At 56.7% G+C, this 14,328-nt stretch overlaps 2 protein-coding genes and 1 long non-coding RNA gene across 7 annotated transcripts; 1 reads left to right on the forward strand and 2 right to left on the reverse strand.

The window, feature by feature from the left end:
- Positions 1-325: 325 nt before the first annotated feature.
- On the reverse strand, positions 326-2,579 carry PRR22 (proline rich 22). The gene is made up of 3 exons (XM_090289453.1): positions 1,953-2,579; positions 1,785-1,847; positions 326-1,450 (listed from the first exon to the last, which is right to left on the reverse strand). The coding sequence occupies exons 1-3, from the start codon at positions 2,080-2,082 to the stop codon at positions 345-347; spliced, it is 1,299 nt and encodes a 432-aa protein (XP_090145579.1). The 5' UTR covers positions 2,083-2,579; the 3' UTR covers positions 326-344.
- A 74-nt stretch (positions 2,580-2,653) lies between these two features.
- Positions 2,654-7,667, reverse strand: DUS3L (dihydrouridine synthase 3 like). Of its 5 annotated transcripts, none has more exons than XM_090289449.1 (13): positions 7,466-7,662; positions 6,474-6,759; positions 5,734-6,240; positions 5,338-5,379; positions 5,057-5,209; positions 4,688-4,804; positions 4,414-4,479; positions 4,232-4,342; positions 3,901-3,997; positions 3,643-3,718; positions 3,110-3,298; positions 2,902-3,030; positions 2,654-2,803 (listed from the first exon to the last, which is right to left on the reverse strand). In XM_090289449.1, exons 1-13 carry the CDS (start codon positions 7,564-7,566, stop codon positions 2,731-2,733), a joined length of 1,947 nt encoding a protein of 648 aa, XP_090145575.1. In that variant the 5' UTR covers positions 7,567-7,662; the 3' UTR covers positions 2,654-2,730. The 5 variants fall into 5 exon arrangements, 4 of the variants coding, with proteins under 4 accessions (XP_090145575.1, XP_090145577.1, XP_090145576.1 ...); XM_090289451.1 differs by having other exon boundaries at positions 6,043-6,240; positions 7,466-7,661; XM_090289450.1 differs by lacking the exon at positions 5,338-5,379.
- A 29-nt stretch (positions 7,668-7,696) lies between these two features.
- On the forward strand, positions 7,697-8,363 carry LOC149999743 (uncharacterized). The gene is made up of 2 exons (XR_016513540.1): positions 7,697-7,919; positions 8,160-8,363. It is a non-coding gene; the product is annotated as an uncharacterized LOC149999743 (long non-coding RNA).
- Positions 8,364-14,328: the final 5,965 nt, after the last annotated feature.

The raw sequence follows: 14,328 nt of genomic DNA on the forward strand, positions 1-14,328 counted from the left end.
CTCTGGGCAGCCTTGACTTTCCCCACCAAACATGGAGGTGAAAAATCCTTACAGTGCAGGACTCTGGGTGGTGTCTTCCTACCTCCCAAAAGCCGCCCTTCCTTGCCAGCTCTGATTTTCCAGAGCCAGGACATGAGGGATTCAGAATCCTCCAGAGTCAAGGGCTCCTCAGCTCAGTCTGGGAGTCTGGCACCCAGGAGACTGGGCTCCTGAGGGGCCTCCCCGCATGGTTCAGGGCCCACTGGACGGTTGAGCAGGTAAGGGGAGAGTCCTCCACGTCTGCCCCTTGCCTACTGCCCCCCACTGCCACTGAGCAGACACTGGGTGGAGAGGTTAAATCTGCTTTAATGGGGGGCGGCTTCCATGTCCTGCCTGGGTGCCGGGGAGGGGGTGCCGGACAGGCCCACAGCCTGTTTACTCTTGCCCCCTTGCCTCCCCTTTTTGGTGGCTGAGGCACTGGACTTTCTCTTGCTGGGGGGCTTGGCCCGAAGCGCAGGGGCTGCAGTGGTGGTGGCAGGGGGCCCTGGGCAGGGTGGCGGCTCCTCGTCTAGTGCCTTGAAGTTGAAAAAGCAGTCCACATTGGACACAGTGTCCAGGATCTCAGGCACACTGTAGTCGTAGGACAGCAACTCGTCTGGCAGGTGCAGCGAACGGATGTCACTGGAGGGGTCGTCCCCCCCACCCCCGCTGTCAGGCAGGGCTGGCCCAGGGGCCTTGTGCAGAGACCTCTCAGGTTCGGTGCCCCCTGGCAGGCAGTCGAAGAGCTTCATGGCATCTTCCAGCAGCACCTTCTCAGGCAGCACAAAGGCCCTGGCAGTCTCGGGGGACCTAGCCTTGCCCGCCCCCAGTGGAGCTGCCTCTGTTTCAGCCACTTTGGGGTCCCCAGGGCCTGATGGGTACAGCAGGCCCAGCCCGGTGCTGTTGCCCTGCAGCTCCGTGGCAGGAAAGGCCAGGGGCTCCCCAGGCCTATGGAACTGGCTCAGATGACCCTTGAGGTGGCCATAGGCCCCAGGGGGCAGAGCGGCCTCAGCGGGCAGTGTGATGGGAAGAGAGGGCATCTTGTTTTCCTTGGCGGGCACTGGCGGTGGCAGGGGCACCAGGCCTTCCTTGAGCAGGGATGGGGGTAGCTCCACGAAGGCGGGGGTTCCCCCTTCCCCTATGAAGCCCAGGGCCTCGGGCCTGGGCACCTCAGGTGGGAAGTAGGACATGAGGTACTGGGGACCCCCAGGCGCTGGCTGGAAATGGGGGTATGGCGGAGGCGGTACCAGGGCCTTGAGGTAGTGCTGGGGCTCTAGGAGGTAGGTGCCTGATGAGGCAGAACCCCCAGCCGGCACCCCACCCCCCACTGCTGCCAGCTTGTACAGGGACGACTGGCTGAAATCCGTGGTGGCCCACTCGATTCGGTAAATGCGGGGGTCAAAGAAGCAGCCGCAGGGTGCCATCTGGAAACCTGCGGGCCCAGGAGGCGCGGCCCTGAGAGGGGCAGGGCTAGGACCCACCTATCTGGGGGAGGCAGTGTGGGATGGTAGGGGAAGCATGACCCAAACTCTGGGGACCTACGGACGTTAAGTCTGGGTTTGGGGGACCCATTGTGGAACAAGAGCCACAGGCCTTGTCTTCAGGGTCTCGTCTAGATGGGGTACACAGACCTTGGTCTGGGCGCACCTTTGGGAAACAGAGACATGAACCTTGCCTTTGGGGAGCCACTGAGGAACAGGCAAGATGGCCCTGACCACTCCACCCCACTCCCAGGGCCTAATCAAGGGTTGGAAGGAGCCTGGTACCTGCTGGAGGGGTCGGAAACACCTCTTTCTCCAAGTCTGGGGAATGAAACAGGTTGGAGGAACCTGTGAACAAGGCCATGCAGGTAGGTGGGGTCCTGAAGCTGCTGGGCAGAGCCAAGGTCCCCCACCCAGTCAGGTGCCCCATCTCCACCACTACCAGACTCATACCCACAGCGGGAAGCAGCTCTGTGCAGGCAGGAGTGGGCTGGCTGCCCAGCCCCTCAGTGGCGTCCAGGCCCCAGGGGCTGAAACCTTCTTGGGGAACTGCAGTAGTGTAGAAGGGTTTGGGGTGCTGCATGGGAAGGCAGGAGTGCAGCCCAGGCAGGCCAGGAGGGTGGCAGGTGGGAGCTCAGGCACTTCACCTGGAAACAGGCTCAAAAGTCACGCAGAATTCTGTTTGCCTGGTTACTCCCGGCAGCAGGTTCCAGCCTGTAGTCCTCCCAACTGGTCAGGATTCCGGGTATTAGAGGTGGGGGAGGGTGGACAGGGACAGAAGGAAAAACCAAAGCAGCCAGAGATATGTGTCACATAATGTGAGGCAAACCCTGAGCCTAGTGTGCTGCCTTCTGCCATTATCAACAATGCCCATCTGATAGCTCTCAGGCCCCTTCCTCCAGGTAGCCTGCCCTGATCCACACCCCCACAGGCCAAGCACCCCCTCTTCCCTTCCCATAATCCCCAGTGGCTTCTTTGTGGTCAAGGCCTCTCAGCACCAGCTGTGGCCAGCATGGAGCTGGCCCCATGGGGGCAGCTTTACTTAGTGAATGAGTAAGGAAGGAGGAAGGGAGCTGCCAGGGACAGGGACAGGCAGATGTCCAGGAAGAGCTCCCGAGAGTGGGAAGGGGCCACCTAAAGGTCACAGAAAGGCCTGAGTTTTAAAAGAATAAAGTTTATTGTCTTCTCACACTCTAAGGGGACCCTCCAATGTCCCCTTCTACCCCTGCAGCTACTTGTAGGCATTGGCCTTGTGTTTTGGCACGAAGACAAAATTGGGCGGCACAGGTCCCAGCAGCATCTCACTGTGAGGAGGGCAGGCAGAAGGAAGGGTAAGGCCTGGGACCTGGGCCACCCCTACCCCAGCATGTCCTCCACCCCCAGCTCCTTTGTTCCCAGGCACCTAATGTGGATCCAGTCGGCTGCCTTCTGGCTGGCCATGAGTGTCTCCAGATAGTTGCGGCCCAGGTAGTAGGGGGGCCGCTCATTGATCCTCTGTGGGAGCCGCTCCAGCAGACCCACGGGCACATACCTGCAGGCAGGTGGAGTCATGGTTGGACCAGGCTGGCCTCATACCACCAACATCCCCACCTTAGCTGCTCCATGCCCACCTGCACAGGAAGGACAGCCATTCCAGGAGAAAGCGGCGGGTCTTCTCCACGCCTTGTGTGTCTGAGCCCCAGTGTTCCAAGCCATAGTGTGTGAAGTCCCGCAGGATGTCCAGGCGCTCAGATGACGAAATGTCCCAGTGTCGCTGCTCCTTGATCTCCGTGAACAGCCATGGCTTGAGCAGGGCACCACTGTGGGGTAGGAAGTGGTCAGAGGCCCCAACCCCCCATAGTCCCAGACCTGCCAGCTGTGCTCGGACAACCTCTGAACCCTCAAGAGTTCTAATTCTCAACCCCACACCCACAGCTGCAGAAATTTCCAGACTTTCCTGTGCCTGTCAGCTGTAGCCCCACCATCTCTGCATAGAGACACCTGCTAGGGACAAAGGGAACTAGGGAATGAAGCAGTTAGGTTGGAGTGCTATGACTAGAGCGACAAAGTTCAGACCCAGCCTCACCCTCCCGGAGATGCAGGCCAGGTCTCAAGGGCAGCTCTAGATAGCTCTCTTTCCCCCCTAGGTAGTGGGCACACTCACCGAGCAATCATGATTCCAGCGACACCAGTCTGCATGGCATAGTTAGCATCCTCATATGATAAGATGTCCCCATTTCCTGAGGAACAGAGACAGGGACTTCAGGGAGCTACATGCAGGCAGAAAAGCCAGCTCTTGGCAAGTTCTTACCAACCCACTGGCCCCCCACTTAAGGCAGGGAGGGGTCTCATGTAAGAGGGTGGGCCCGGGTGTCTGGCCTTTGATGACAAAGCATGTAAGTCCGAGTGGCAGGGAACCCACCAAACAGGGGCATAGGGCTGGCTGCCGTCACACACTGCTTGATGTACTGCCAGTCGGCCAGCTTGGTGTAGCGCTGTTCCCGAGAGCGGCCGTGGAGCTAGAGAAGAAGTGGCCACATGGGGAGGGAGAGAAGGTCCAGGGAGGTGGAGCATCAGAGACAGAAAGACAGAGACAGAGACAGAGAGAGCCCAGAGAGACCCAGGCTGAGACAGGCAGACAAAGAGACAGAGACGGAGGTGGACGGAGAGCCAAGATGAAAAGGAAGGAGGGGAAGAGACATTAGAGAGGGCTGCTGGAATACCCCTGATGCCCACTGTACCCAGAGACCCACCGTGACCAGGGCTGCCCCCCAGTCCCGCAACTTGGGCAGCAGCTGGTGTGCCAAGTTCACACGCTCCTGGATGCCCGTGCGTATCTTCACTGTCAGCGGCACATCCAGCACCTGCGAGGATGGATGTGGTCAGCAGCGCCCAGGGTCGAGAGAAGAAAAGGTGGGGACATCTTGGAGCATACCTGGTTCATGCCATGAACGATCTGCTGGAACTTGGCAGAGCGGTTCATGAGAGCACAGCCTCCACCCTGGTAAAGACAAGCAGCTGGAGCAAGGGAGGACAGGACCCACACTGGGCCTGACATCCCTGCTGCCCCTGCTGTGCAAACGAGGGAACTGAGGCACAGGGGCCACACAGGTTCCCAGTGCCTCAAGCAAGAGCAAAGCTGGGTCCCAGGCCTCCGCCCCCATCCACACTCTTCCCACCTTGCGGATCGAGGGGTGAGTGGCCACTACCTTCTTGTACACAAGGTCAATGGGGCAGCCAACATTGATGTCCACGAAATCCACCTCGATGGTGCGGTTCAGTAGCTCGGCACACTTGGTCATAGTGTCAGGGAAGGCACCCTCCAGCTGTGGCAGGTGGCAGAGCAGAGGGGGTGAGGGGCCTATCTGGACCGTCCCTGCCTGGCCCCATGCCAAGGCCATCAGTCCTTAGAGGTGCATCAGGCTCGCAACCCTGGCCCATGGCTGAGGCGAGAGGGTCTGTGAGGTGACGGAGCCAGGCCTAGGATCCAGGTGAGCCGACCCTGAACCTTGCTCCAAATCTGGGCAATTGAAAGCCCCTCCTCTCTCTCTTCCTCCCTCCCTCAGGGTAGCACAAACCTGGATACCAAAGATGTCCTCACACTGGTGACGTTTGAGCAGGGCCCATTCGGACGTCTGGCCCTGCAGCAGGTTGGTGCAGACGGCCATCTCCCCACACGTCACATCAGCCCCAAAGCGCTTACAGATTCGCCGGAAGGGCAGGTTCCCACACTGGGGGTGGTGGAGGACATAAACAAGTGAGGGGTGCCCCAGGCATCTGCCTCCACACTGCTAGTGTACCCAAAGGCCGACCTGGGCACTGTCAGGGTAACCATGCTGCCACCCCACATGGGTCCTACCGTGGTGAGGGGGGCCAGGTAGAGTTTGCCACTGATGTCAAACTGGAAGAAAGAAAACACACAGTGGGGCTCTCCCCTACAACCTGGATTTTGAGGCCTCCCTTCTCGCTATAGTCTAGAACATGTCTTGCCCTGCCCCACCCACCTAGCACCCTTTTACCTCTTGACCTCTGAATGTATCAACCAATCTATGAGAAATACTCTTTTCTCCATGTTTTCTCCTGGAGAGCTTCTAGTCAACCATCAAAACCCAGTCCCAATGTCCCCTCTTCAAGGAAGCCTTTCCCATTGTCTCCAACTGCCTCATCCCTAACTCTCTGGGGATTGGAGTGTGTGTCCAGCTCTTTTTGTTCCCCACACCACTAGCGTCCTCGGCAGGAAGGCTGTGACCCATACCCGCCTCTTCTCACAAGACCGCAGCCTGACTATGTCCTCATCCGTCAGGGGCCCGCAGGTCTGCACAGGGCTGCCGGGAGGGGTACCGGTGCTGGGCCCTAGGGGGGCCTGCTGGGCATCACAGTTGTCCTGCCCTGGGGCACTCACTGTCCCTATGGGGACAGTGGCACAAGGTGTGGGGCCTGACAGGTGACCCTTGCCTAGCTGGCACAGGGCCTGCTCGGCGCGCTCAAAGCGGATCTTGCGCTTTCGCAGTTGCTGCTGCAGAGCTTTGTCCAAGCCATTTCGAACAGGAGGGGCCTGGATCACCTCCTCCTGCACCAGGTTCTGGCCCTCAGGCCCCAGATGGGCTCCGGCAAAACGGCAGGTCACACCATAGGGGCACCTGCCATAAGTCTCGAATAGTACACAGTGAGGGCCCAGGTCAGCTGGCTTGGTCTCCAGGTAGCTGTTCACGTCGTGTAGAAAGCGACAGCGATCACCAAAAAAACACTTAGCAGCTGATTCCTGCAGGGAAACAGGGGGGCAATGAGGGAGGACAGGGAGAGGCTGGGGCAGCCAGGCTATGAATCCCTCCCCTGAACTCCTTGTGCAAGTCAGTAACCTCACTGCCTAGGTTTCTTCATCTGGAGAATGGGAAAAATAATGCTGTTTACATAAAAACATCATGAAGATTGAATGGGGGACAAAGAGGTTCAGACTGAAGGCTTCTGGGACTTTGTGGTGATAATGATACTAACCTGCACCAGGGAAGGGCAGAGCCTGTTCTTATCATAGTGGGTGGGTTTCATATGAGGCCGGCCTTTGTTCTGGCCCCGGGCTCTCTTTTGAGCCTGAGGATGCTCGCTGAGCTCAGCTGCTTCCTCCGTGGGGCCCTTTCCCAGCTGCCCATCCTCCAGTCGGATCCGCTTGCCCTCAGGTTCAGCCAGATCACAGTCATAAGAGTTCCCTGCCTCGATTTCCTGGCTTGGTTTCTGCTTTCCGGCTTCCAGGAATTCATGGAACTGTTGCTTGGTGGTGAGGTATCTGTCAGCATGGAAAGAATGAAAAGGAAGGCTTGTAGACGGAATCCCTCCCCTGAACTCCACTCAATGAACACTGGGGAAAGGGACTGAGAACACCTGCCTCTGTTTACATGCTTCTGCTGATGGGGGGCTCACTACTTTGAACTGTACATTTGCCAACCTGGGCGCATCTCAAATCCACGGGAAGGGCGTATTTTGTCTTTGGGTCCCCACTGCCGGGAGTGTTAAGCCAAATTACAGGCATCTGGCATGAACACCCCCGGCCACGTTAGGCTAAAATAAACTACACGTCCCAGCATGCCTCACAACGGGGACCACAGCCACCACATTTCCCAGCACACCTTTCAGCCCTACAAGTCCCAGCCTGCCCTGCGGTAATCGCTTCGGACACAAATCCCAGCCTATGCAACTGCGGCTGCCTAGAAGCGCACACGCGCTATTCCCGACATACACTGGGACTACGGTCCCCAGCTTGCATTGTGGCCCTCGCCTCAAACCCCTCCCATACTAGCATGCCCCGTGGTGTTCTCAGTGTGTGTGAGATAGCCCCGAACGTGCGCTATCTCAGGTATCGCTCCTGAGGAATAGCCCAGACTGAAGAAGCCTGCGAGCTTCCCTCCCTGGGATCTCCCGGCATGCACCGCTCGAGGCGTCCTACGGATGCCGGGAAGGCTCCGTGAACTTTTCTCCCTGTCCTGGAGACTCACCGAGATTTAATGGGCGCGACTCCCCGTTCCAGCGCGCCCGCGGCTCCTAAGTCGCCGCCGCCACCACTCTGCGCTGGGGCCTCCGCCGCACCCTCCGCCATCGACCCCCCTCACTCCCGCTTTCGAATGTAGTGAGAAAACCTTCCGGGTCGCGCGTGTATCCTCGCCGTTCGTACTGCGGAAGTGCACATGCATAGGTAGCTCCTAGTGACGCCATTGTACGTACGTCGTCGTAACGGGGGCGGAGCCTGAGTGGGGGCGGGGCCTCGGGTCCCGTTTACTACTGAGACCTCTGTGGGAGGGAGTTGGGAATTTTCGGTGACTCTCGAGCGGCTCACAAACGGATCTTCCGAGGACAGCAATTAGCCTACAGAAGTGTTTTGTTTTCCTGCTGGGTTTTTTTTTTTTTTTAAGTGTTCCAGGTGGAGGGAACAGCCAGTGCAAAGGCCTTGAGGTAGGACTAAGCCTGGTGCGTTGGAGAAACAGCGAACCCTGTGAGTGGCTGGAACAGAGTGAGGGAAGTGGAGATAGGGAGGAGGTGAGGTCAGGGAGGGATCGTGCAGGGCCTTGCGGGTTGCTGGGAGGGCTTGGGCTTTTACTCCGAGGAAAGTGGGAGAGCTGTCAGCCAAGGAGAGCAGAATGTATTCACTATTTGTGACAGTCTCCACTGTACCCTGTTGTACTTCATCTAAAGCTCCCAGTTTCTGGAAGAAGCTTGATCAGCAGAGACCTCAGGGCTCTGGACTCAGCCTGCCAGGTTCGAATCCCAGCCCTTCTACTTACCGCTGGGAACTTAGTTGTTTAATTTCTCTGTGCCTCCATCTCCTCATCAGAAAAATGGGGCTGATAAAAATATCTCTTTTAGAAGGTAGGAATTTAATAAAGAACAATCAATAAATGTTAACGACTACAGTTCTTATTACTTCATTACTGTTATTTGCCCTGAATTACGTGAACAGAGTGCCAGGTGGGAACAACCAGCCCCTTCGGTTCCCTTGCATTTCACTGCTTAACTCGATTAAACTTTCTTAGGAGAGGGACGTGACGCTGGAACTGTGCTCCTTGCGTAACAAATGAGGAAATTGAGGGCCTAGGAGGAAAAGGATTTGCCTGAGGCCACAACAGGCTTGGAACTGGCTTTTCAAAGACCTGGGAGAAAATGGAAGTGGGCGGGGGAGCAAGTTCGTCTTCCACCTCTGGCCTCGGCTGCCCTCTATAGGACAATCTGGGAATAAAACAGTGGAATCGGAATCGAAAACTGAAGAAACTGTTGCAGTCCTTGGGAGGCTGCTTGCCCAGCACCCCCTTACCCACTTCCAGGGACAGGAGCTTACTTCTCCTTCCTCCTGCGGTGTCCGTCCCACTGCCGTCCAAGGTTCCACCAGTAGTCTCCCCTGTCCTCCCACGGGCACTCAACGACCAGTCTGGGGAGACAATTGGACAGATGTGGGGAAACTGAGGCCCACAGCGGGGAACCTCAGGAATCGCCACCCATCTCTGGGCCTCAGCCTCCAAGGAGGGCTTTCCCAGGGTTCCCTGGCTCTTCCCTGAGATGGCCTACCTGCTCTGTGTAGGGCCAGTTAGGCTTCCTGTAGGAGGGAGGCTGTGGACTGACCATTAATAATAATGGCATAATAATTGCTCATTATTATTTATTTTATTATTTTAACAGTATATTACTTTTCACCAGTAGCTAAACTGTTATTGAACACTTACTGTGTCCCCTTTTCATGCTTTAACTCACTCTCTCTCTGACCTTGTGTGGAAGGAACAGGAATTTATTCCACCTCTACCTGAATCTGCAGGCTGCAGTGGTCCCTGCTCAGGGACTGCCACCCACGCCATCCTGAGCCAGACACCAGGGCATCTGCCTCCCCTCCTCCCTCTCCTACAGTTTCCTGCCCACTTTCCCTCTAGAATCTCCAGCCAGTCTCCTCTCCTATCACCCTGCCTTCCAGGCCTCAGCGTCTTTTCATCCTGCCCCCAACAGCGCAGCTTCCCACAGCTCTTTCTAAAACACATATGACCATGGACCTCCCCTGCTCCCAAGCCTTCCATGGCTCCCTATTGTCCCAGCCCTGGACCATAGCCCCCAAGTTCCTGTATGACCCAGCCTCTGCCGCCTTCCCCAGCTTCATCCCTTATTACCTCCTCATTCCCTATACTCAATCTCCAAGTTCATTTCAGACTCCCCAGGAGCCAGTCTTCCTAGTCTTTGCATATGCTCTTCCCTCTTTCAGGAAGTCTATTCTCTGGTCCTAGTCACCTTGCTCATTACACTCACACTTTGGTCCTCACCTCCATTTCCTCAGGGAGCCTTTTTTTTCTTTTTGCATTTTGTCTGTGTGTCCCTCTGTCTGTTGTTTCTTCTTTTTCTCTGCATTTCTCTTTCCCTCCATATTTGTCTCATCTCTCTTCACATTTCCCTTCTTCTCTGTGTGTCTCTCTCTGCATCTCTGTCCCTGCCCCCATCCCTCTCCTCCGTCTCCTTTTTGCTCTCTCTCAGTGCCTCTCATTCCTCTCAGCCAGGCCGGATGGGGCTGGCAGCACAAGGCAGGTGCAGCCGGGCTTGGTGCCCACTGCTGCCAGCCCTCTTGCCCCCCCTGGATTTTGCACCTTCTTTATCTGGGGCTGCAGCTGCCTCTTATCTTCTGGCTTCAGGACATGAGACCGGGATTAGGGCAGCTCAGGGCCAAGGATGTGAGACAGCAAGGCAGGCGCGCAACCGAGAGCTGGGTGCCAGGGTGGATGTGATGCAGGGTTGCTGAACCCCAGTGGCTGGGCTGCTGCGTGTGTGCATGAGTGTGTGGGGTTGAGGGTGATGGTGTGCACACATTCACAGCTGTAACTATGAGTACGAATGACTTCAGGGGATTTCTCTGTGTGTGTCTGTGAGCATGTTTATGTGCTTCTAAGCATGTGTGTCTTTTGTATGTCTTGTGTCTTGTATGTGTGTGACTACACATTTGTGGCTTTTGTGTGTGTGTGAATGTGTGATTATGCACGTTTGTGGATTTTGCATTTGTGTGTCTGTGTGTGTTTTGCAGCTGTCACTGCTGAGTATGAATGACTTTGGGGTGTGTCTGTGTGTACACATTTGTGACTTTTGTGGGGGAGGCTCTGTGCCTCTGTGAGCCTAGGAAGGTCCTCATTCCAGCGCTGCCCTATAGGTGACCACACAACTTGGGGCCTGGCTCCCACCCAGCACCCTCCTGTCACCCTGATGGCTTTCCCACCTTGCTGACCCAGAGCCTCCAAGGGTAGAACCCTTGGCTTGTGACCTGTGGCTGTAAATGGCCCCTGTGGGGACAGCCACCATTCCTGCTTTCCCCATCCTCCCCTGGAACCAGCCAACTTCAAAGACCTCATCTTGGCTGAGGCTGTCTGGTGCCTCCTCTGGCCTCAGGGACCCTTGCTTTGACCCCAGCTGGGTGTGCCTGTCAAGCTCTGTCTCTTGTCAGTGTGCTAAGGCCTTTCTCCCCACTCAGCATCATCTAGCTCAGGGTAAGGATGACTTTGTCACATCAAGAGCTCTGAAGCCTAGTTTTGGGGAGCCTCTTGGAGAGCAATACTACCCACCACTGGGCCTGTGCTGGGCACAAAACAAACATGGGAGCCATTTCACAGATGTAGAAACTAAGGCCCAGGAGGGCAGGTCACTGGCACATTGAGGGATGGGGTAATGTTTAGTGTGTGAAAATGGCCAATGCTTTGGCGAAGAATAGCTGGAGGGATAGAGGACACAGAGGACGCTGGGCCACCCCCACCCTCATAGCGCTGGTCCCTGGGGGTCCTGAAGTGCAATCCTGGGCTCATAGGGCCTGGACCAGCTCCTGATGCTAAGATGGAAACTTCTCTACCAGCCAAGTCCAAGTCTTGGCCAGTGGCTGCCAGCCTCCCACAACCTCCACATGGACCTCCACTCTTGAACAAAACACTCCCCTTGGGAGAAGTGACTGCCCAGGGAAGGCAAGGGGCCAGCCCTGGGCGACAGGGGTGGAGGAGTGGCTCGGGGAAGTGACTGAATGTTCTAGTCATCCAACCCCAGGTTTGAGCCTCTTCCTTACTGTGTGACCCTGGACCAGCATCTTGACATCTCTGATCCTTGAGTTTCAAAACTACCAAGTGGGCACAAAACAGACTGGGAGGGGGAGGTGTTGCCTGGAGTTACCTGGGGGAGACATCCCAGGAGGAACAAAACTAATTCCTGGACAAAACACCACAGGCAGGTGAAAGAGCCTAGGTTCCAGCTTCCCCTGCACTGTTTCACCCTGCCTCAGCCTTGACCCTGGGGCCAGCAGGCTCAAACCTGCCATAGGGGGCCTCAGTTTCTGCATATCTGTGCCCTGGGGAGACCACAGTCCAGATCCATGGACTGCATTTTCAGTTCCACCCACTGCCTTGCAGGGGCCCCAGTGTGGGCCAAGGAAGGTTTAAAAATAAAGCATTGTAAATACCCATGTTTCCTGAACATAGAACTAGCCTCTGAGTCCACTTGGCCTCCTGGGCAGCCAGGCCCAGACAACTCCTTCGAGGGGGTTGAGGGCTGGAGGGCAGAGGTGCCCTCGTGCATACCAGTTCCTGGCTGCAGTGTGAGTCAGCCAGTGTGACAGGGTTTCTGTGTCACCAAAAAAGTGTGCGACTTGGTGATAAAAAGTGGCTGGGGTGCTGGGTTGTATGAAGTGACACACTGGTGTGTGAAAGTGTCACACCTGTGTCTCATGTGACCACATGGGCAGCTGGCCTGAGCAGGGCCAGGTCTCTGGGATGTGAGAGTGATGGGGTTTCCACCACATGTGTTTGTATCAGTATGTATATACCTGAGTGTGGCACACACGCCCATGGTAGAAGGTGGGCATGGATCCTGGTGTCCCCACCTCTTATCTTCTGTCCTACCCACCCTAGAGGAAGAACCAAGTCTTTCAAGTTGCTGTTGCCAGGGCAACCGTTTTATGAGCGTCCACATGGTGGGCACATGTGAATGTCCCCTCCCCCAAGGCCTCCAACCATAGGGGGAAGGGGACACAGGCAGTGTGGGGTGAGCAGGAGGCGGCCCCGGTGCAGCTGGTGACAGCTTAATGTGGCTTGAGCAGTGGGGGTGGGTTCCTGGCAGGGCTTTGTGTGTGGAGGGAAGCTGTCCCTCCAGACTGGTGTGTGTGTACACGCGACAGTGTCTCCACGATTCCTCTGCATGTGTGGCTGTGGTGTAGGCGATCTGTGCTCAGGATGGTGTGTGTTATGGTCTTTTGTGTGAGCTCTGTGTGTGTGCTAGCATGTGTGGCAGAGCCAGGCAACATGGGAGTTGTGTAACAATGTGCCAAGTGTGCATGCATGTGCACCAGCAGCCCTACTTTGACCTGGGCAGCTGCTTGGAAGGCCAGTGGGCTGATGGTGAGTGAGTGAATATCACGTGGGTTTGTGTCTCAGTGGGGAACTGTGTGTGTGTGCGTGTTGGAGCAGTGCATGTCTGTGTGTGTGTGTTCAAATGGGAGCAAAGCGAGAATATCTGTATGGGTGTGAGCATGTCTACGGGGGAAGATGTAGGTGGTTGTGACTGCTGTGTGTGAGGATGGCACTTACGTGTGAGAACGGGCATGGCGGTGGGTATGGCCCTGCCTGGAACAAAGGTCTGGGGAATATCTGTGTGGCCAGTGGTGCCATGCCCTTCCCTTCTAAGGGTGCAGGTGTCTCTGGGAGTGAGCACTTGGCAACACCAGTAATGAAGGACACTTGGACGTTGTTCACCACGCACCTGGCACGAGTCCTTTCTACAACCCTATGAGAATCTGCTGATAATACAGATGGGGCAACTGAGGCACGGAGCAAAGTACCGGCCCAAAGCCACACACACAGTCCATCCTGGACTGGGACCGGGCAGGAACGGCGCCACTACTACTCTGACCCACGCTCACTCTCAACCCTCCGAAGTCACATTCCCACCTACATCTCGCTTGCACGTACACCGCGCCATGTGACGCATTGTGCGCACACCCAGCCAGCCCAAACTCTCATGACCTTGTGTACAACAGTGTGAGGGTGCCCGAGTGGCCACCATCACCCTGTACATGGCGCAGCAGCACCAGTCTTATAGGCCCCATGGGTATGTGTATGTTGGGGATGGGGAGTGGGGTTCTATGAGAGGCTAATGCTCATAACCCCAAGATGCTGGAATGAGAGAATGCAGGCGGCCTGGGCCAGAGTGAGGAGGCCCTAAGAAATCAGACTGCGGGAGTGGAAACCTGAGCACCAGGCCTCAAGAACACAAGCGCAGGCCTGGAGGGTGCGGGGTGGAGCTTGAGTGCGGGAGCCGAGGGCCGGGCTCTACGGAGGTGTTTCTTAACTAGGCCTGGGGTGGAGGGGTGGAGCCACAGCGGTGCCAGACCCACCCACCCTGCCCCTCCATTCCCTTCCTCTAGTCATCTGAGGCCGCCAGAGGGCGCTATGGGAACGCGGAGCCGTCGGGGAGGGAACCCGGTGAGATTGGGCTCACTGGTTGTTGGGGAACAGCGCTGGGTCTTGGTGCCCAGAAGGGCGCCGTTGGGAGCCATGCGTGGGAAAGGGAAAGGGATCTCCCGCAGGACTCCGAGGCAAGATTGGAGGGAACTGCCGCTTGATGGGGGCTCTGTGGACAGCGGTCGTCAGTCTTAGGGTATCACCGTCTTAGGGGAAAACATTGGATCTCAGTTCTCTGGAACGGCTTTCTCAGGGGAGGCTTTTAGCTTTCTAGAAAGAGGACCTGGGACGGGACTAGGGAACCCTACAATCCTTACTGGGGTGGGGGGAATACTGCGACTCTTAATAGTTCCGAGGGGGACCTGGGGGGCGTCTTGAAGCCCCGGATTTACCGAAGATGCACTGTTGGT

Source organism: Furipterus horrens, unplaced genomic scaffold (genome assembly GCF_987537825.1).
Source record: "Furipterus horrens unplaced genomic scaffold, mFurHor1.1.pri manual_scaffold_10, whole genome shotgun sequence".
Taxonomy (NCBI): Eukaryota; Metazoa; Chordata; class Mammalia; order Chiroptera; family Furipteridae; genus Furipterus; species Furipterus horrens.

Bases quoted from the DNA above. Each gene is read 5' to 3' on its own strand.
- PRR22 (XM_090289453.1), bottom strand. From the start codon at position 2,082: ATGCAGCACCCCAAACCCTTCTACACTACTGCAGTTCCCCAAGAAGGT. The intron at 1,848-1,952 runs GTATGAGTCTGG...CCTTGTTCACAG, and splicing joins AGAGCTGCTTCCCGCTGTGG to GTTCCTCCAACCTGTTTCAT. The intron at 1,451-1,784 runs GTACCAGGCTCC...CTGGGCCCGCAG, and splicing joins GTTTCCGACCCCTCCAGCAG to GTTTCCAGATGGCACCCTGC.
- DUS3L (XM_090289449.1), bottom strand. From the start codon at position 7,566: ATGGCGGAGGGTGCGGCGGAGGCCCCAGCGCAGAGTGGTGGCGGCGGC. The intron at 6,241-6,473 runs GTTAGTATCATT...GTTTCCCTGCAG, and splicing joins TCTGCCCTTCCCTGGTGCAG to GAATCAGCTGCTAAGTGTTT. The intron at 5,210-5,337 runs GTAGGACCCATG...CACCACCCCCAG, and splicing joins ACCTGGCCCCCCTCACCACG to TGTGGGAACCTGCCCTTCCG.